Raw genomic sequence first — 22070 nt, forward strand, 5'->3', positions numbered from 1 at the left:
GTGGTCAGCCTGGCCTGGGCAGAGCAGGATAAGGAATGAGAATGGACCTGGAGGGGCAAAAAGACGGTAACCAGCATAGTCACAAGGAATTAGAATCGTCTGGGATTAGTCTGACTCCAGACCTTTTATTCTTCATTCCTGCCTTGTCTGAGGAGTCGAGGAGTGGATGGGTAGGTATTTTCCTACATGCTCAAATTAACTTTAAATAAAATTATAGGGGATCCCTGGGTGGCTCAGCGGTTTAGTACCAGCCTTTGGCCCAGGGCATGATCCTTGAGACCTGGGATTGAGTCCCACGTCGGGTTCCCTGCATGGATCCTGCCTCTCTCTCTCTCTCTCTGTGTCTTTCATGAATAAATAAATAAATAAATAAATAAATAAATAAATAAATAAATAAATAAATAAATAAATAAAATCTTTAAAAAAATAAATAAAATTGTAAAGGCCATCCAAGGATATTCTTTAGTATCTGAGAAGCCCATAGAACTTTCGTCGATGCTCAGGGGCGTGAATGCTCCGTGTACAAGGAGCAGGTGGGACGCAGCTGCTCCCGGGATGGAGGTCCCGGAGAAAACCCCCGCAGGTGTCTTCTAGAAGTGGCCCAGGGATCTTCCCGCTTGAAGGGCTTACTCCTCAATATGCGCTGCAGCAAGGGCCAAAGGTCAAAGCCACCGCTCCCCAGGTAGGGCCTTGCAAGGCCAGAGGGCCCGACCGTCCCGCAGACGGGGTACCGGCCGCCCTGAGCTCGGAGGGACTGGAGCAGCCGGGACCCGCCAAGCCGACCCGGGTTCTATTTGCGAGTCTGGCCGGCGCCGCTTCCTGATTGGTAGGACAGAGCGGGGGCGTGGCCTCGCGCAGAAAGCCGCTTCCGGATTGGTGCAGGTCGTTGGGGCGGGGCCTCCGCGCTGGCTGGGCGCGAAAGCTCGAACAGCGTTGCGGGACTGGAGACCGCGGGAGCCGCTGCGCCCGCGCTACAGGAACGCGAGACCTGCCCTATCACAGCCAAGCGAGGGAGAGGCCGGAGTCATGCCCGGCGAAGTGGTTTCTGAGGTGAGTTAGTGCACAGGCCGCCGTCCGCGGCTGCCGAGGCCCGGCGCCCAGGGGCGTGGATGGGGAAGGGTCGAGCCGGCCCGAGCGGGGCGCGGAGGCGGAGAGGACTACAGCTCCCGGCGTGCCCCGCGGCGGCGCGCGCTCAGGCTGCTGGGAGGCTCCCACGGCCCCGCGGGCTCGCGGCTCTCCGCTCCCGCTGGGCGCCGGGCTGGCCGCGTCGCTCCTGACTCCTGCGGCGCGCGCAGCCAGCCTCCCCGCAGCTCCTCCGCCCGCCCGGCCGCCCCTGCGGCGCGTTTCCTGCCGCGGGGGCTCTTCCTCGTCTGGCTCCCCTCCCCCAACAGAGGACAGCGCAGGCGCAGAAGCACCTGGGCTGCTGGGCGGGGTGGCGGTTCCCCGGAAGTGGGAGGCGTGGCCTCCGGGAGGCGGGGTCTGCGCGGGGGCTCTGAGGTCCTGTGGCCGCGACCAGGGGAGGCACCAGCCTTGGGGGCACCTTTAAGAGGGCTACCCAAAACTCCGTAATCGAGATAATGTTTTAATCCAGTGTTTTATTTTATTTTATTTTATTTTATTTTATTTTATTTTATTTTATTTTATTTTTTAGTTATTTATGATAGTCACAGAGAGAGAGAGAGAGGCAGAGACACAGGCGGAGGGAGAAGCAGGCTCCATGCACCGAGAGCCCGACCTGGGATTCGATCCCGGGTCTCCAGGATCGCGCCCTGGGCCAAAGGCAGGCGCCAAACCGTGCGCCACCCAGGGATCCCTAATGCAGTATTTTAAAATCTTAGATACAGCAAGCAAGCAAGCCAGCCCCTGCCTGCGCTTGCGCTTCTGCACCTCTGCACCTCCCCCTAAATCCTGGCCCTGGTTTCAATAAAAATTTTATTAGCAAAAAAAAAAATTTATTAGCAAAAGTGGTTGGCTGACCTCGTGAGCCATAGCTTGCCAGTTCCATTTATTTTTAGAAAAAAGTATTGTAAAATAAATAAGTAAAGACAAAAACATTGCACTAAGGTATTAATCTTGATGACCGAGGTTTTGAGACTGGACTTTGTCCTCACCGTGTTCCTGGCGGTGGCTGTTGCTGATATTGGTACAAACTGCCCGGAATTCGATGATGAGGAGCATCACCATGTGCTGAGTTATGTGGTTCCCCAAACTCAGTTTCTGCACCCACAAAGAATCTTAACTGTTTAGGTTGTTGGGAGAACCATCAGCACATGCGTGATGATCCTCAGGGGCTCCTCAGTGCCTGTTACCCTGGTTATTATTCAAATAACTGTACCAAACATTTAAATCAATTTAATAGTTGTTTGAGAAATCATTAAGGTGGGAAGTGCCCGGCTACAGTACAGATGTTAATATTTACACACATGCACACCCTCCTCACCCCCCTTAATTGGATTCAGAGCCCTAAGAAAGCCAAGGATGGGCAGCCTCGGTGGCTCAGGGGTTTAGCGCCCACCTTCAGCCTAGGGCAAGACCCTGGAGACCTGGGATCGAGTCCCACGTCAGGCTCCCTGCATGGAGCCTGCTTCTCTCTCTGCCTGTATCTCTGCCTCTCTCTCTCTCTCTCTCTCTCTCTCTCTCTCTGTCTCTCTCTGTCTCTCTCTGTCTCTCATGAATAAATAAATAAAATCTTAAAAAAAAAAAAAAAAAAAGAAAGCCAAGGATGTAGGAGATCTGGCCTCTAGGGTCAGCCTGGTCGCTAACTAGTCAAGTCACCTAACACCGTCCTGCTCACGTTTTTTATTTGTGACTTTTAAAATGGTTTTATTTGGGAAATTTGAAACCTACATGAACACAGCAAAGTTGGTAAAAAGAACCTATCACCTAACTTCAAGTTACAAAATCATGCCAGTTTTGTTTCATTTATAGTCTCACCCACTTTCCCCCTCATTGGATTATTTGGAAGCATATTTCAGACCTCATTTCATCCACAAATATTTCATTATTAATCTCTACGATAAAGGACTTCCCAAAACAGATAACCACAAATATTATTACTACATCTAAAAAATTCACAATTGTTTAATACTAAATATCTAGTTAGTGTTCAGATTTCTTTGAGTCACATATACTTATACTTTCAGTTTACTTGAATCAGGATCCAAAGTTGCATATATTTTTTTAAATTTTTATTTATTATAGTTACACACAGAGAGAGAGAGAGAGAGGCAGAGACATAGGCAGAGGGAGAAGCAGGCTCCATGCACCGGGAGCCCGACGTGGGATTCGATCCTGGGTCTCCAGGATCGCGCCCTGGGCCAAAGGCAGGCGCCAAACCGCTGCGCCACCCAGGGATCCCCAAAGTCTGCATATTGTAATTGTTGATGTGTGTATCTTAACTCCATATAGATCTCCCCATTTGTCTTTTTTTCTTGCAGTTTACTGTTAAGGACATCCACAGTTTGTACTACAGAGTTTTTCACATCTGGATTGCATCTCTGTGATGTTATTTAACATGTCATTTGGATATATTGAGAAACATTTCAAACAAAAAATGTGTAATAAATGCTTAATTCTTTTGGTTTATGTACCTTACTCAAAGCATTGATTCTGTAGCACTCTTCAAAGATGAATAATGAATTTTTTTGTTCAATAATTCCTTTTTTTTAATATTTTTATTTATTTATTTATTTATTTATTTATTTATTTATTTATTTTAAAGATTCATTCATTCAATTCATTCATTCATTCATTCATTCATTCATGAGAGACACAGAGAGAGAGAGGCAGAGACACAAGCAGAGGGAGAAGCAGGCTCCGTGCAGGGAGCCTGACATGGGCCTTGATCCCGGGACTCCAGGATCATGCCCTGGGCTGAAGGCAGGCGCCAAACCGCTGAGACACCCAGGGATCCCCTTATTTTATTTTTTTTAAAAGATTTTATTTATTTATCATAGAGACGCAGAGATACAGGCAGAGGGAGAAGCAGGCTCCATGCAGGGCCCAGGGACTCGATCCTGGGTCTCCGGGGTCACGCCCTGGGCTGAAGGTGGCTCTAAACCACTGAGCCACCCAGGCTGCCCCTAAGGTTTTATTTTTAAGTAATCTCTACACTCATCCTGGGGATTGAACCCACAATTCCAAGATCGAGAGTCCTATGTTCAACCGAACCAAACCAGCCAGACACCCCTTGTGCAGTAATTCTTAATGTCATCCCTTCTTTGAACCATTGTATTGGTGTTTTCCTTACTTGAGTCTTATGGTCCTATGATGATTTGTGAATCATTAGATATTTAGAGCTTTTTGTCATCAGCTGGTTAATGCAAAGTGTGTTCTCATTTTCTAGGTTCACCTAGAAATCAGTGATCCAAAGCTCATTTCACAGGAAGGAGCCAATAGTCCTTCAGACAGTGGACAAGGCAGCTGTGAAACAATTGTGCCCTTGAGTGATGGAGGTTTGTAATAGTGATTTTATTTTTAAGAATAGAATGTAGGAGCTTGGGTTGTAAGTGGACTGGATTAATTTCATTATCCTTTTGTTTCGTTAAATTATTCTTAACTGTATTATTTGTCTTATTTATTATATAAACAAAATAATAGTGCTTGTAGCCTTTTGACATTAGCTATTTCTATTATGTTATTAAATGTATAAAATGTCTAGAAGCTACCACATTGCCTTGTTGCATGCATTCATCCTTTAATAAAAGGATTTTTAACATCTGCCAGAAGAATTAGAACAACTTTACACTTTGTAAATATATATAATTACATTTCTCAGTAAGAGACATTTTTCCAGGGAAAATGTTTTTCAAAACCTATTTTTAGATTTGCTTTGCTACAATCAGTTCTTAGTGGTAGTTACATAATTTCACAAGGTGACATAGCACTTGGATAATTGGATATTTTTGAAGAGCAGTGGGACTAGGAGGAGGGCCGAATGACAGTAGACCTCTAAAAAAAATTGTTTTCTCCAGATTCAGATGAAGAGATATTCACGAGTAAGAAATTGAAAAGCAAGAAGGTGCTACAAGACAGTGATTCTGAGAGAGAGGACACAAATGCCTCCCCAGAGCAAACTCTCTATGACAGTGTTGAGGAGGAAAATAAAGAGAATTTATATGCCGGAAAAAATGGAAAAGTCAGAAGGATTTACAAAACTCTGGCAGACAGTGCTGAAAGTGACATCGAGGAGTCTTTGTATCAGGAAAATCTTGAAACCCAGGTGATGCCTTGCTTAGAGCGGAGTCTCCAATCTGAAAACTCTGTGGACTTCACAGTCGACAGAAAGATTTCCAAAAAACCCAAACGTGATAAGGAAGGAATTGAAGGAAAAGCAAAAGTAAAATCAAAGAGAAGACTTGAGAAAGAGGAAAAAAAGATGGAAAAAATCAGGCGGCTAAAAAAGAAGGAAACGAAAAGTGAGGTATGTTTAAAAGAACAAATTTGTTCTTTCTAAGGTGTATGAACTTAACATCTTAGAGCAAGTTGCTTTTAGTTCTTGAGGTTTCTGCACCCAGAATATAGCTTCGAGTTGATTGTTTTGCGTTGCAAGTATTGAGATAATGGAATTTAAAATTTGCTGGTCTCATTCTCCATTTTAGATAAATAGGGGACACTTCCAAATAAAGTAGATTTCTGATTTTCTTTGCAAGTGTATGGAATAACTGTTGCTTCTGATTTGATGAAAATTAACTTTCAGAGGAGAATTTTTTAGGTATCCATACGTCAAGTCTGGTTTGCTGACTAGAGAAACCATCTTCAAGTTTTATAAAGTAGTTGCTTAATAAGTATTTAATTGATTTTGCAAAAAATATATATGCTGTTTATTAAGTTGGTTTTGGGCAGTAAAATCACAGCATAGACCTCAAAGGATGACTGAGGGTAGGGGCCCAGGAGACTGTTCTAAAATGCCATATATTAAAAAATAATAATAAAATAAATAAAAAGCAAAATGCCATATATTTGTCAATTGATGTACTATGGGCTTTTCTTTGCCTGATCCAAATTAGCTTATTCTATTGTGGAATATTGGAGTTTGAGTGATTGGATTTAGCTTTTTTCTTTATGCGTTATCCAGGAAGATGATGTGAAACAGCCATTTAATGATAGTGGCTGTCTTCTCGTGGATAAAGACCTTTTTGAAACTGGGTTGGAGGAGGAGGAAACTAACTCTGCATTGGAGGACGAAGAGTCTTTGGAATCGATAAGGGCAGCTGTGAAAAACAAAGTAAAAAAGCACAAGGCAAGTAAAAGATGATTGCGTAAGAGCTAACCCACTGCTTCTAACCTTTGCTTTATTTTCTGATTTACTGTTGGAAGTTTTTTTTTTTTTTTTTAACTGAAGAAAAACATGTGGCAATTGATTTAAGTTTTCTGGCTGTTAATTTTGGAATCAGGCAGTACAAGTGACAGACATGCTAACTTGTGTGGAAGCTAGTATTTTGACTACCCTCAAAGGAATGTCAGGGGGAAAAAAGTGAGCCTGTATATTGTATAAGAAACAGGTATGAATGGGGCAGAGATATAAGTTTTATTATCCTGTGGCCTCTAAAAAATGAACCTAAAGTGTTTCTGGTGCGGCGTCTGGGTGGTTCAGTCGGTTAACTGCCTGCCTTTGGCTTAGGTCATCATCTCAGGGTCCTGGGATCCAGTCCCACATGGTCCTCCTTGCTCAGTGGGGAGTCTGCTTCTCCCTTTCTCTCTGCCTCTCCCCTTGCTTGTGCACACATGTTCTCTCTCGTGTGCTCAAATAAAGAAATAAAATCTTAAAAAAAAAAAGTGTTTCTGGGAAGGTATCAGTAGTGAAACATCATTGTCCTGAGTGTTTGGAAGTACAATTATTCTTGCTAAGATTATATTTAGCTCCCTGGGAGTTATTGGGAAAGATAATAAAGGAGTGTAAGAAATGAGAGCTCAAGCTCCATTTGAGGCAGCAAAGTTTTTTCTAAGCTTTATAGGGCTGCTATATGTTTATTTTTTTAAAGATTTTTAAATATGGGGATCCCTGGGTGACTCAGCGGTTTGGCGCCTGCCTTTGGCCCAGGGCGCTATCCTGGAGACCTGGGATCGATTCCCACATCGGGCTCCCGGCATGGAGCCTGCTTCTCCCTCTGCTTGTGTCTCTGCCTCTCTCTCTCTCTCTCTCTCTCTCTCTCTCTCTGTCTAAAATAAATAAATAAATGAATGAATGAATGCATGAATATTTTTAAATATGTCTCGAGAGAGGCAGAGACACAGGCAGAGGGAGAAGCAGGCTCCCTGTGGAGAGCCTGATGTGGGACTCGATCCCAGGACCTCAGGATCACAACCTGAGCTAATGGCAGATGCTCAACCACTGAGCCAGGTAACCCGGGATGCTATATGTTTAAAACTTTCTATTTAATAATTATTGATTTGTTATTAATGTAGCATGATGTGATGTTGGGATACAAAAGCAATCTTTTGAGTAGGCAATTTCCTCTTATTTCAGCTTAATTTTTTTTAATGTTTTTAAAGATTTATTTCCTTGAGAGAGCAAGCGAGTAGGGAGAGAGACAGGGGAGAGAGAGAGAATGCCAAGCAGACTCCGTGCTCAACACAGAGCCCCACAAAGGCTGAATCCCATAACCCACGAGATCATGACCTGAGCTAAAATCATGACTTGGTCGCTTAACCGACTGAGCCACCCAGGTGCCCCTTAGGTTTAATTTTTGTCCATATTTTTTAGCTTGTAATCTTCTCTTTTAGGAAAAGGAACTGTCTTTGGAGAGTGGAGTCTATCCATTTGAAGAAGAGACTGAGCTATCCAAAGGCACCATAAGGAAGGTGAGATAGAGCTCTGTACAATTGTCATGTTGATTTTCTTTCTCCAGGAGATGGTGAATTTCTGAGGGATAAATATTTTATCAAATCTGTCACAGTTTCCTGGTGCCCAAGATATTGCTTTGTACATGGTAGGGACACAAATATGGACTGTATTGAATTAATTCTATGTGATCTACAAATAAATGATATCTTTGAGTTTATATTGTACTGAATCTATTAGCGCTTGCTTTTCCCTCTCCATCCTTTTTCTTGGAAAGGGCAAACTCTTGAAGGATGAATATCTTTCTGAATAATAGCATTAATGTAGTCTCATTTTTTGTTTTCTTTAAGGAAAGGAAGGCAGCCCGATTAAGTAAGGAAGCATTAAAAAAACTGCATAGTGAGACTCAGCGCCTTATTCGAGGTAACGTAAGCCAGTACAGTAACTTTGAGGCAAATCACAATATTTCTTTGTAGGCTCAACTTGGCCGTGGTAAAATATTTTTTTAAAGATTTTGTTAGAGCGCGAGTGCACAAATGGCAGAGTTGGGGTGGAGGGAGAAGCAGACTCTCCACTGAACAGGGAGCCCAACACAGGGCTTGATCCCAGGACCCTGAGATCATGACCTGAGCCCAAGGTAGATGCTTAACCAAGTGAGCCACCCACGATCAGTTTGATTTCACAACCAGATTTAAAAGCCACCGGTCTTCAGGGAATTCTTTTGTACTTAGATCCTGTCTTTATTAGGGCAGCCCTGGTGGCTCAGTGGTTTGGCGCCTGCCTTTGGCCCAGGGCATGATCCTGGAGACCCGGGATCGAGTCCCATGTCGGGCTCCCTGCATGGAGCCTGCTTCTCCTTCTGCCTGTGTCTCTGCCCCCCCCCCCCCGTGTGTGTGTGTGTGTGTGTCTCATGAATAAATAAATAAAATCTTAAAAAAAAAAAAAACCCTGTCTTTATTAAAGCCAGGATTGTTTTCTATTTCTGGTGATGGCTTTCACTGTACTGTTAAGTTAACTGGATATGAAGTGACATTTCAGAATATACAGTAAATGTATTTGCTTCTTTTGTTTGATTTTATAGAGTCTGCACTTAATCTTCCATATCATATGCCTGAGAATAAAACCATTCATGATTTCTTCAAACGTAAACCCCGACCCACTTGCCAGGGGAATGCCATGGCACTACTGAAGTAAGAACTCTCTTTCCTTGTGATTATAATTTTTGCAAATACTCAGTTTTGTAACAAACATCTGGTGTAAAAAGTTCAGATTCCTCACTCCTCAAACTGATTTAGCTGAATATCATTATATATACTGAGATGAGAGTTTCCCACTTAGGATAATTTTCAACGTCAGCTCATTTTCTCTTCTCTAGGTCATCTAAGTATCAGTCAGGCCATCACAAAGAATCCATAGATGCCGCAAATACAAGTGAGAAGAATAATGACCACCAAAGCAAAGATTCTGAGCAGACAACAGGTGCGGGATATGAAATGGACATTAATGCACTCCCTGCAGCTTCAAATGAAGCCCAGATTACTACTGGATCAGAGGAGTCTTGCAGTAAGGATGTGATGGGAAGTGAAGAGCAAGAAATTCAGGAGAAACAGAAGCAGAGTGACGACAGACCTTCACCTGAGGACAGCTACGTGGCTCAGCAGGAATCCAGCTCCCTCGGGAATGAGGACAATGAAGAGTATCAGGCCGGAGGACTTGTGGCACCTGAACCTCATTCTCTGGAGGGAGAAGGCCTGAAGAAAACAGAAGAAGCAGATGAGAAGGTGGAAGAGCCCAGGCAGCAAACTAAATCCATAATTATGCAACCTGAAAAAGTGAGGAGGTTCACGCTGGATAGACTTAAGCAACTGGGAGTAGATGTTTCCATTAAACCTCGGCTGGGTGCTGATGAAGATTCCTTTGTGATACTTGAAGAACCTGAAACCAACAGAGGTAATCCTTTGAATTGTGGGGGAGCCTCCAGAGTAATTTATTCTGGCAGCTTTCTAGTATTTGCTCCTGTGGAGTCTAGGGAACGCAGGAGGAAATGATAACCACACGTGATCTTATGCTGTAGTTGTACCAGATATTGGTAAAATTCTATTTAGATAAATCTGGCAGGCCATCAGAATGTTCTCAACCTTGTTTAAAACAGGAAGCTTGTTGATAGGTTAGTACACAAAAGAGATGCATTGGCTGTTGTGTTATGGCATGACATTCAAAAAAGCATTATTCATTGTTTTCACCATTAAAGGGAGACCTTTTAGTTTGGTAAATTGTTTGCAAAAAGCTTATTTTTTCCCCTACTATTTAACAAATATTAAATTATCCATGACATGCAAGGTGTTGTAGGGCATACCAAGAGAAATCTGACATTTATTGTACATTTAAGCTACTTACACTCTCGTACAGGAGATAAGTATGCAAGTAACAGTAATACCAGAAAGAAGGTGGAAAGTGACATCTATAATGAACATGTGTCACTGATAATTGAAAAAATTAAATGAACAAAAGGGAAAAGTAGTCTTTGCCAAAAGAAACATTTAGAATAAAGTGCTGGGGCAGTTTAGAGGAAGGATTAGTTTCTTCCAATAGGTGGGTAAGAAGAAGGCTTGAAGAGTAGGTGGGTGTAATTACTTGTTCACTGCCTTTCCTTTTATACTTTGAATAGGGATCTTCTAGCTTGTTCCTTACTCTATCACCAGTGCTTCCATAGTGGATGACATATTATAGGCGTTTATATTGGATGAGTGAATGAATAAATGCTCCTTCAAGACAGAGTTTATTTTTTATTTTTTTTTAAGACAGAGTTTAAATATTACCATATTAGGTAGACTTCCTGATTAGTAGGCGGAATTGGGTGTTCCCTCCTCTGCATTGAGGCCATATGGCGTGATAAGAGCTTAGACTCTGTAGCAAGACCAACGTTTGAATCTAGACTGTGCTATTCATTGTTTAACCTTGAGTGTGCCATTTGACCTTTCTGAGGCAACTTAAGGAAAAAAGAAAGAAAGAAAAAAGAAAATCCAGTTCACAGGACTATATATAGTGAAGATTTGTTGAAATAAGGCATAGAAATGCATAAAGAAGCACTCAAATAGTGGCTCCTACTTCTATTATTAGTGAAATTATTTACATCATAACCATAACAGCTTATGGTTGGCAGGTGCTCTGTCATCGACAGTATCTGGTGTGTAAATTATGCCCAGAGATTCTGTTGATTGAATGAGTGGGCTTTTTGGAAGTGGAGAGAAGGACACTCTTGGAAGGGACAAGAAGAGCTCTGCATGGTGCATATTGGGAGGATGTGTGAGTCATTTTAACCAGAGCAGGACGTGGAGTGAAAGGTTTGTGTAACAGAACTAACATAGCTCCATTAGCAGAGAAGCAGGGAAATAAGCTGTTGCCTGGAATATGGAGGGAAAGTTTTGTGGTGTGGGAGTTATCTAAACAGCTCCAGAGTAAGAGAGGGGGAAGCAACATTTCTTGAGTACTTAACAATACTAGACACTGTGAGATTTTTTTTTTATTTGGGACTTGAAGCTCTCTAAACAGTTCTGGACTGAGACAGGAAAGGGAAGAAAACTTTTTCATGAGTACCTACTACATTAGACACTGATAGATTCTCTATTATTGTTATTAATTCTCGTAGCCCCAGGTATTATTTTGCGGTGAAGAGACGGAGACTTGGAGAGGCTGGGTAATTTTTCCAACATTACTTGGCTTATATAGGGAACTAGCACAGTGCCTGGCACATAGTAGGCATTTATTTTTAGGTCAGAATATGTTTTCCTTCAGAAATAGTATTTGACATCAAAGTTGGATTTCCATACCAGCCAGTTCCATATTTCTGAAGTTAGGATCAACTTTTATTTATCTGTGCAATAAACCTTTATTTAGCATGGTGTCGGATGCTTTGTATACAAGACATAGTCCCTGCTCTCAAGGAAGTTAAAGCCTGGTAGTAGTGACAGACAGGCAAACAGGGCATTCATTACACGACTGGATAGTAAATGCATGTATTCTCTGATCCTGGAGGAAGGGTACCTCACTTGGAATGTCTCTTGGGGAGTCAGGAACATTTCCGAAAGGAACTGATACCAGAGCTGAGTCCTGAAAGCCTAGTAGAGATACCAAGGCAGAGAAGTGAGGGAGGGCATTCTTGGCGGAGGGAAGAGACCCACAAAAGATCCAACAATGACAAGAGAAAGTACAGGGTGTTCTGGTGAGCTGGAGTGAAGATTGCAAAGGCGTTGAGGATGGGTAACTGGAGGCCAGATCATACAGGGCTTTGAGGCCATGGTGGGAGCTTGGACTTTTGCCTTTTGTTAGTAGAGGGCCACTGAAAAACTTTTAGCAAAGGAAATGACCCAATCAGATACTCATTTTGGGGAGGTCAATCTGGTGGCAAGTATGGTGGACACATTGGAAGGAATTAAGAATAAAAGTAGTACGAACAGCTTAGTTTCCTTAACCTCACATAGAGTAGGGTTTCCATGAGAAAACGCGTGTAGATCTAAACATCGGGGTACTAGAAATGTGTAACTCCTGCTGCCTGCAATAGTGTAGAGGATCATCTCTGCCCTTAATTCCTCTGTTTTTCTGGACTAAGAACAATGGGGATGAGCATAGTTTTAGATTCATGCTGCTGGTGGAAACCTAAGCTGGAGCAGAGACCCAGCTCGGATCCTGGAGCTGAACGGATCCTGGAAAAAGACTCGTGGACGGAGAGGAACCTGAGCAGGATTTCTAGGGCAAGGAGGAAGATGGTTGAGTCATGTAGTAAGGGGCAAGGAAAGGAGGTGTCCTGATGTGTTGGAGAGGAAGAGCTCTAAGGACCCTGGCTTTCTCTAGAAGAATGAAGGCAACTCCTCTGCCTCATTATTACTTTAGGTCCCAAGCAAGTCTTGCTCCACATCCATTTGTTTTATTCTTTTGGTGCCAATAACGACCTGCCTATTTCTGTTGGCTTTCCACTTCCATCCCGCCATTGCTTCCAGCCTCACTGAACCACCATGCGGGTGCAAACTCACATCTTCTCTCCTTACACTTTTGTTTGTTAGGTAAACATATCATCCTTTGGAGCTGGATTTTTGCTACTTGATTATACTAGGAACTCAGAAAGAAAAGGTTTCCTTCCATTTCTTCTGTTCCCTTTTAAGGAAGGAAGAACCACATCTAGCTGGTAACTGTAAAACCACTAAAATACAATTCGAGTGCATTTTAGAAAAAGAACCAAACGTGGAGTGTTCTGGACATCTTATATAGAAGAGAAAGCTTGTGAAAATATCCAGCATCCCTCGACCCCAAAGGAATCTTTTCTCTTTGTAACTGTCAGCTCTCTTAAAACAGCCCCCAGTGATATGATGTCTCCCACAGAGGCAGCAGGTGATGGTGCCAGATAGCAGCTAGCTGAGGGAGAAAGGAGAAAGAAATTCTGAGCTATTACAGCAATGGGGAAGTGAGGAGAGGCACTATTGCCGTTGGACCACTGAACCTACTGCTCCCAGTATATATAGTCCCCTCCGTAAGATAAGTGTGGTATAAAGGCCACCTGTAAATAGAATTTCCTTTCTGATTATATTGATTGTACAAGTTTAACAGTCTCACCAACAGACTTTTCTAGTCCTGTTGCTAGGTTACATCACTGGATGAATTGTCATTTTTTATATATGATATATATATTTTCTTAATTTTTTTTTAAGATTTTATTTATTTATTCATAGAGATGCAGAGAGAGAGAGAGAGGCAGAGACACAGGTAGAGGGAGAAGCAGGCTCCATGCAGAGAGCCTGACGTGGGACTCGATCCCGGGACTCCAGGATCATGCCCTGGGCTGCAGGCGGTGCTAAACCGCTGCGCCACCGGGGCTGCTCCCCCCCCTTTTTTTTAATTGACCTTCCCTGTGTTTAGTAAGATTGCTAATAAATAGTGAAATGTTCAGAATAGGGAATTTTTTTTAAAAGGCTGGAACTTATGAAAAATTAAGCCATTGGATGATTAATAATTATGGTATTATTAATGGTCCTACCAGTTTAATATTTTTTTTTCAAGAATTGCATACATTTAGGGTGCTTGGGGTGGTTCAGTCAGTTAAGCATCTGCCTTCAGCTCAGATCATGATCTTGGAGTCCTGGGATCGAGCCCCACATCAAGCTCCCTGCTCTACAGGAAGCCTGCTTCTCCCTCTCCCTCTGGCTGCCATTCCCCCACTGCTTGTGCGTGCTCACGCTCCCTCTCTCTATATCAAATAAATAATTAAAAGTCTTTTTTTTAAGATTTATTTATTTATTCATTCATTCATTTATTCATTCATGAGAGACAGAGAGAGAGAGAGAGAGAGGCAGAGACACAGGCAGAGGGAGAGGCAGGCTCCACGCAGGGAGCCTGATGTGGGACTCAATCCCAGGTCTCCAGGATCAGGCCCTGGGCTGAAGGCGTCCCTTAAACTGCTGAGCCACCCAGGCTGTCCTTAAAAGTCTTTAAAAAAAAAAAAAAAAGAATTGCATACATTTAGAAACATCAGTTATAAATTTCTACCCTAAAATGATTTTTGAGGAAGAACAGTTGCAACATTTCATTAGTCTGGGTTAACTTACATGAATTTGACAGAGGTGTTAGTAGCAAAGGAGTTTTTGGTGTCTTTGGATGTTTTTTTCCGCCTACAACTTTGTTGATCTTAAAAACTTAACCTATGAGTCTTAACTGGAATCTTAAAGGAAAGAGTTTAAGCGTGGCAAACTGACATACTGGTTGGTGTTTGGATCTAGAACTGGAAGCCTTGAAGCAGCGTTTCTGGAAGCATGCGAATCCAGCAGTCAAACCCAGGGCTGGTCAGAAGGTGAATGTGAACATCATAGTGAAAGGCTTGGGCACTGATGGGAAGGAAGAGCTGAAGGCAGATGTGGTGCCTGTGACTTTGGCATCTGAGAAGCTGGATGGAACAAGCCACACAAAGCCAGGTATTTGGGTTCATGTTTTTGTTTATTTGATTGCTTTATGCTTTGTACACTGATGGTCTTTGTGGCTACTGAAGACACTATAGTGGGGACCCCTGGGTGGCTCAGTGGTTGAGCGTCTGCCTTCAGCTCAGGTCATGATCCTGGGGTCCTGGGAACAAATCCCTCATCGGGCTCCCTGCTCTATCTCTCTCAAATAAATAAGATTGTTTAAAAAAAATAAAAATAAATAATTTTTAAAAATTAATTAAAAGATAAAAAACTATAAACATTGTAGAAAATACAAAGAAAGAATAAAGAAAAAACTCTACTATCCTCTATCACGGACACCTATAATTATGTATCCTTTTTTTTTTAAATTTTATTTATTTGTTTATTTGAGAGAGAGCATGGATGCAAGCAGCGGGAGGGGCAGAGACAAAGAGAGAGAATGTCAAGCAGACTTCCTGCTGAGCACAGAGCCCCACACGGGGCTCGATCCCATGATTGTGAGATCATGACCTGAGCTGAAATCAAGAGTCTATCACTTCACCGACTGAGCCACCCAGGCATCCCTATTGTGTATCCTTTTAATCTCTTTCTGCAGGGCCCCTGGGTGGCTCAGTGGTTGAGGGTCTGCTTTTGACTCAGGTCATGATCCCAGGGTCCCGGGATTGAGTCCCCACATCAGGCTCCCAGGCAGCCTCTCTGTTTATCTTGAATAAATAAATAAAGTCTTAAAAAAAAATCCTGGTGGCTCAGCAGTTTAGCACCTGCCTTTGGCCCAGTGTGTGATCGTGGAGACCTGGGATCAAGTCCCACGTCAGGCTCCCTACATGGAGCCTGCTTCCTCCTCTGCCCATGTCTCTGCCTCTCTCTCTCCCTCTCTCTCTCTCTCTCTCTGTCTCTCATGAATAAATAAATAAGATCTTTAAAAAAAAAAACTCTTTGCATGTATGTATATATATGTTTTTTTAAAAATTTTTTTATTTTTTAAAGATTTTATTTATTCATGAAAGAGAGAGAAAGAGAGAGGCAGAGATAAAGGCAGAGGGAGAAGCAGGCTCCATGCAGGGAGCCCAACATGGGACTCGATCCCGGGTCTCCAGGATCACGCCCTGGGCCAAAGGCAGCGCTAAACCGCTGAGCCACCAGGCTGCCCTATATATGTTTTTAGAAACAAACAATAATATTGATCATATTATGCATTCTGCTTTCTAATCTGCTTTTTTGTTTTAACAATGTCTGTTGTCCCCACTCCCACTTTGAAAGTACAATAAATAGGTCACATAGAAAAAATTGAGACACTGAGGAAAATGTATGAAATGGAACATAAGTCTTCCTAAAGGCAGCTGTTAACAATTTCTTGTGTCCTAGGAAGAAAATTAATATGCATACACCGTTGTGTGTGTGTGTGTGTGTGTGAGAGAGAGAGAGAGAGAGAGAGAGAGAGAGGGAGAGACAGACGGATAGACATTGGATACTTACTCTCCGCCAGGCACTGCTCTAGGTGCTTTACTGTAAATAATATTAGTATCTTTATTTTATATATGAGGAAACTGATAGGCAAAGCATTTAAACAACTTGCTCAAGATTAAACAGTTCGTAAGTAGTAGAACCAGCAGCCTCATCCATAGTACCTAACTTCAGAGCTCAGATACACATTATTTTGCTTTTGAGGGTTTTTTAAAAATAGCCGCATAATATTCCCCTGTGCTACTGTAACAGGATTTGTTTGACCATACTGCTGTTACTGGGCATCTTGTTTATTCCAGTGTTTGGCATTTCATACAGTGTTGCACCTCAGTATCAGGTACACATTGGTGTAGTGGATGCAGAGTTACTTACAGTGGAATCATTGAGTCAGATTTTGATAGATAGCATCCCTTTGTCCTCCAAAATAGCTGCACCAACTTACCCGCTGAATCACAGTGTAAAAGAGTTCCAGTTTCCTCTTAGTAAGAGATATTATCAAACCTAATTTTTGCCAGATATGTAAAAAATGCGATCTCTTATTTTGATTTGTATCTCTTTAATTAGAACTGAAGTGAGGGATGCCCAACTGGCTCAGTTGGTGAAACATGTGACTCTTGATCTTGCAGTTGTGAGTTCAAGTGCCATGTTGGGTATAAAGATTACTTAAAAATAAAATCTTAAGAAAGAAATGAGGTTAAGCATTACTTTTGTTTATTAACCACATATGCTCGTTTCTTCTTTGAACATAACCTTTGCCCATTTTACTCTCGAATTGTTTCTTCTTTTCTTTAATATAGGCAAGTTTATCAGTGTTGTCCTTCATGGCTTCTGAGCCAGAGATTTTCAGAGTCCTACTCTTCCTCCCCTTTTTTGCCTTCTTTAATAACTTTATAATTTCTGTACAGTTTATTGACCCAGGGTGTAGGACATCACTATGGAAGTTCTCTTTTACACTTTAGTTCATAATCTTATTTGTTAAGATAACAAAAGCTTAGAGTACTAAGGTCTCTGATTTTTCCTTTGAAGATGTGACTGCAACACTTCTGGAGTTCCCTGAAATGCACACTTCCATGATTGCAGTAGGTAATCGGTCATTATGTCTGACGTGTTTCTTCATATTTTTGTTCAGGTGAAAAGCTTCAGGTGCTGAAAGCCAAACTGCAGGAAGCGATGAAACTCCGTAGGCATGAGGAACGCCAAAAGCGCCAAGCCTTATTTAAATTAGATAATGAGGATGGATTTGAAGAAGAGGAGGAGGAGGAGGAAGAAATGACGGATGAATCGGAGGAAGATGGAGAAGAGGAGGAAGATGGAGATTTAGAGGAAGAAAAGGAGGAAGAGGGAGATTTAGAGGAAGAAGAGGAGGAAGAAGGCAATCAGGAGGTTCTGACAATTATTTAATTTTGTTACTTGGTCAAGGTAGATAAGGGAAAGAGAAAATCAGATTTGAATGAGAGTAAAGTAAGTATGTTCAATTGTGTAGGAGATTTCAGGGGCAGAGATTGCGTAACTAGCTCATATGTACCAAAGTCCAAATGCATTCAGTTCCGTCAGCACCTTTGGCTACCTGCAGTTCACGGAGCCCTACCTTTGGCTCTGTTAGTCTACTTATTGAAATCTAAGGCTAAAATGGAAGTGGCTTTATATTAATAGATACTTTTATCTTCGTTGTTTATGTAGTTTTCTCTATTCAGAATGAACAGCAGTCTTAACCTAGGTCAGGTTGAGGTCTGGAATAAGTTCTCAGGCAGGCTGAGACCTTCCTGAGTCTCTTTCTTTTTTCACTGAGAAGGGTATTTGTAAAAGGGCCTCTTGCCCTTGTTCCATCGTGTTGTTTTCTGCCTAGGTAAGATAGATAATGGTAGGGTTTGGGGTATTAATAAAAAGAAAAAAGCCACCAAGAAAAACAAATAATAATAATGAAACAGAAAAGCCCCTTTGTTGGAACTCTGCAGTCACTGTAAGAGTTGGTTCACGTTTATCCCTGGGTATAGCAAGAAAGCAGGGGCTGAACTGGGCAGCATGTCACAGCCTGTTTTTGGTCTGAGGCCACTAGTTGTCCTGCAATCTCAGGCTACTTGTTTAACCTCTCATTGCCTTGGTAAAGTGATAACCCAGTCTTCTTTCACAATCTCTTAGCAATTTGAGGAGGGTAAAAGGTAAAATAAGTACAAAAGAGCTCCTGGAGTGTCAGGGAAAATTATGTTACTGACAATGATTACACCAAGCTTCCTTCAGGTCTACCGTTTGAGCTTTAAGATGTGAACTGTAACCAAGCAGCTATATGTCAGGCTAACAGCCTATTTGCTTTTAAATTTTTTGACTTTCTGTTTTTGGGCAATGTGATTGATGAAGAATGCAGAATTCCTTCTCAGTGGTGAAGAAATAGAAACCAAAGAAGAGAAAGAAATGGATAAAGACAATAGTGATGGCAGTAGTGACATTAGCAAGTCCATTGGCCTCTCTGTCCCCAAGCCTCTGTCATCTGATTCTACCTTGCTTCTATTTAAGGACAACTCTTCCAAGATGGGGTAAGTAATTCTCTCAAGGGAAAGATAAGACTCCCTTGGGTTTGGCTCTCTCATAAGAAGCAGAGACATGGGGTGGCTGGGTGGCTCAGTCAGTTAAGCGTCCAACTCTTGACTGCAGCTCAGGTCATGACTTCATGGGTGGTGAGATCGAGGCCTACATCTCGCTCCAGGCTCAGTGGAGATTCTGTTTGAGAATCTTCCTCTTCCTCTGCCTCTTCCCTCACTTGTGTGCATTCTCTCTCTCTTTCTCTCTCTCTCTCTCAAATAAATAAATCTTTAAAAAAAAATAAGTAGCAGAAACAGGTAAACAATTTTCTTTCTTGTTTCATAGTTACTTTCCTAATGAAGAAAAATCAGAAACAGATGAAATCTCAGGCAAAAGGTCTAGCAAACTGGGTAAGTCATGACTCTTATGCAGAACTTGACTTTTCTTAGCTCCTCTAGCTTTGGTACTGAAGGCCTACAATTCCATAAGATTTGCGTTTTTTTGAACTCAGGAGACTTTTCTCCGTCTTCCCTGTGGCAATGAAAGGAATTTATGAGTTAGAAAATTTTTCTGAAAGGAATTAACAAATTAGAAGATTTTTCTCGGGTCTGGTGTTGAAATTTTGTATTGCGTTTCTTCACAGTTAAACATGGACATATAATATGTCCTTAGTAGTGTGTGTTGATTAACTGAGCCGTGAGAACATTTATGTTACAGTAGATAAAAAGAAGATGTAGACATGATTGGATGATGGGGAGAGTGATCATAGGCATTAGGCAGGGTGAGAGAAAGTTGGGAACTTTCAGGTGTCACGTAGCTCAGAATGATAAACCCTGACTGTATAATGCTCTCTTGCTACTGTAATTTACCTTCAACTTCATGTTTTAGACACATAACTTGAGGGGTTTGCCTATGAATGTTACCTGACAGTTGCATTCTCCATTCTTTTTCCTAAACAGATCCACCTTATTTCTGGAATCATACACTTAAAAGTTATTTCTCTTTCTTTAGATGAAGATGATTCATGCTCGTTGCTAACAAAGGAAAGCAGCCACAATAGCAGCTTTGAGCTGATTGGCTCCACGATTCCATCCTATCAGCCTTGCAACAGACAGACAGGCCGTGGGACCAGTTTTTTCCCTGCAGTGGGAGGATTCAGATCTCCCTCCCCTGGGCTATTTCGAGCCAGTTTGGTCAGCTCAGCTTCGAAGGTAAGATGGTAATGGTCTTCTAATCTCCTCCCCCTTTTACTTCCCACACTGCTAAATAAAATGCATCTGAGCCAACCAACTCCCACCACGTTATGTGTGCTCAGTTTAAAGAAACCACCCCCTTTGTGTATTAAAAACAAGCCTCATCCAGTGTTCTTACTTTCCTGAAGATATTTTTCTTTATCCTTCTCTTGGCTATGCATTGTCCTCCTCAGCTGCAATTGCCTGAGAGTAGATAAAATCTTGGAAATAGCAACTTCTGTTGTTGTCATGACAGTGAATGACAATTATAAAATGTTTTGTTTTTGTTTGGTTTTGTTTTGGTGCCAGAGTTCAGGAAAGCTGTCTGAGCCTTCACTTCCCATAGAGGATTCCCAGGATCTGTATAACGCCTCCCCAGAGCCTAAGACACTTTTCCTAGGAGCAGGAGACTTCCAGTTCTGTTTAGAAGATGACACTCAGAGCCAACTGTTGGATGCAGATGGGTAGGTAGTTTTATGTTTCTGTGGGTGGGATGGTGCTGGGTACTGCTTAATTTTGTTTAAAAATAAAGTGAGCTTCTGTTACTCCATCTGTGCTCTCTCTTCTGAGAAAGAGAAGGTGTACAGACCATTAGGATTACATTCTGCAAGTTTGAACAAAAGCTCTCCAGAAAGTAAAACGTAAATAGTCTTTCCTGGCATTCTGATCCTTTGATCTCTGCTTTACTTGAAATGCACAGCTCGTGTAAGGACATCGGATGACCTGTCCTGCTGTGTTAGGCTTGTTGTGTGGATTGGGGATTGACAGACCCGTGGCACGTTGCACAGCCATAACACTGACACTGTCTGAAAGCAGAAATGATCCTTTGCCCTTTACCTTTCAAATAGCACTTATTTTTTTATTAAACTCCGTCCCTCTTTAGATTATCACAAGGCTGCAGTTTGGATCCTTTGCTGGTTTGAGATTCAGCCTTTTTTTTTTTTTAAGATTTTATTTATTTATTTGAGAGAGGGAGAGAATATGAGCAGTGGGGAGGGGCAGAGGGAGAAGGAGAAGCAGACTCCCCTCCAAGCAAGTAGCCCGATCCCAGGACCCCAAGATCGTGACCAGAGCTGAAGGCAGACGCCTCACCAACTGAACCACCCAGGTGCCCCTGAGATTCAGCTTTTAAGTTTGGTTTTATTAGAAATACCAGAGTGCCTGGGTGTCTCAGTCGATTAAATGTCCAACTCTTGGTTTTGTCTCAGGTCATGATGTCAGGGTCATGAGATAGAGCCCTGCCTTTGGCTCTGTCTTGGGTGTGGAGCCTGCCTAAGATTTTCTCTCTCCTCCCTCTGCCCCTTCCCCCACTCTTTCTTAAAAAAAAGAAAAAAAAAAACTCTTTAAAATGTTTTAGCCACTACTTTGTTGTTTCTCCTAGAGAATTTCTTATATTCTTCATTGCATTTGTAGGTTCTTAAATGTTAGAAACCACAGAAATCAGTACCAAGCTTTGAAGCCTGGATTGCCATTGGCCAGTATGGATGAGAATGCCATGGATGCTAACATGGATGAGCTACTGGATTTATGTACTGGAAAGTTCACATCTCAAACTGAAAAGACTCTGCCCAGGAAGAATGACAAGAAAGAAAACCTGGAGGAACTTCTGAATCTTTGTTCAGGAAAATTCACTTCTCAGGGTAAATAGCCAACAGAGAGTGTCAGGCTCGCCACAACCAAATATCTTGTCAGTGTCCTTGAGAAGAAGCCTGTTACCCTTGGGTGAAAAGTTCACAGAAAACAAGGGTGTGACATATTCTTGTGTGTAGGTTGAATTCTTAGCTTCCTGATGTTTAGAGCCTTTGCTTTCTTAAGGTGGTAAAATGTCAACTTAAGCTTCTGTTTTTGCCATGCGATTTCTCATTTATGGTTAATATGTATGCAGAGCTTAAAGAGTGCTCTTGTAATAGTAAATTTCCTATAAATGCCTACTTATTTCCATCTGCATGTTCCTGTCTCCCCGATGGCTAGAATGTCAGCTCTGTGGGAGCTGGGATTTTTGTTTTGCTCACTACTGTATCCCTGGTGCCTGGCACATAGTAAGCACTAAATAAGGATTTGTTGAAATGAATGGATGGTAAGCTCTTTTTGGCAAGCTTACCTTAGAACTGTATTGAGCTGGAGTGT

General features: G+C 42.2%; 1 protein-coding gene across 1 annotated transcript in view; it reads left to right on the plus strand.

The window, feature by feature from the left end:
- Positions 1-934: 934 nt before the first annotated feature.
- Positions 935-22070, plus strand: part of CLSPN (claspin) — a 29987-nt gene continuing 8851 nt past the window's right edge. Inside the window, exons 1-15 of the mRNA XM_055342150.1 lie at positions 935-1050; positions 4346-4454; positions 4974-5422; positions 6077-6241; positions 7726-7803; positions 8134-8206; positions 8865-8973; positions 9159-9733; positions 14551-14742; positions 17324-17577; positions 18550-18725; positions 19057-19121; positions 19723-19922; positions 20253-20407; positions 21357-21583. Coding sequence (XP_055198125.1) covers positions 1027-1050; positions 4346-4454; positions 4974-5422; positions 6077-6241; positions 7726-7803; positions 8134-8206; positions 8865-8973; positions 9159-9733; positions 14551-14742; positions 17324-17577; positions 18550-18725; positions 19057-19121; positions 19723-19922; positions 20253-20407; positions 21357-21583 — 2851 coding nt within the window. The 5' untranslated portion in view covers positions 935-1026. The remainder of the gene's footprint in view (positions 1051-4345; positions 4455-4973; positions 5423-6076; positions 6242-7725; positions 7804-8133; positions 8207-8864; positions 8974-9158; positions 9734-14550; positions 14743-17323; positions 17578-18549; positions 18726-19056; positions 19122-19722; positions 19923-20252; positions 20408-21356; positions 21584-22070) is intronic.

The sequence above is a fragment of the Nyctereutes procyonoides genome, unplaced genomic scaffold (assembly GCF_905146905.1).
Source record: "Nyctereutes procyonoides isolate TBG_1078 unplaced genomic scaffold, NYPRO_anot_genome, whole genome shotgun sequence".
Lineage (NCBI taxonomy): Eukaryota > Metazoa > Chordata > Mammalia > Carnivora > Canidae > Nyctereutes > Nyctereutes procyonoides.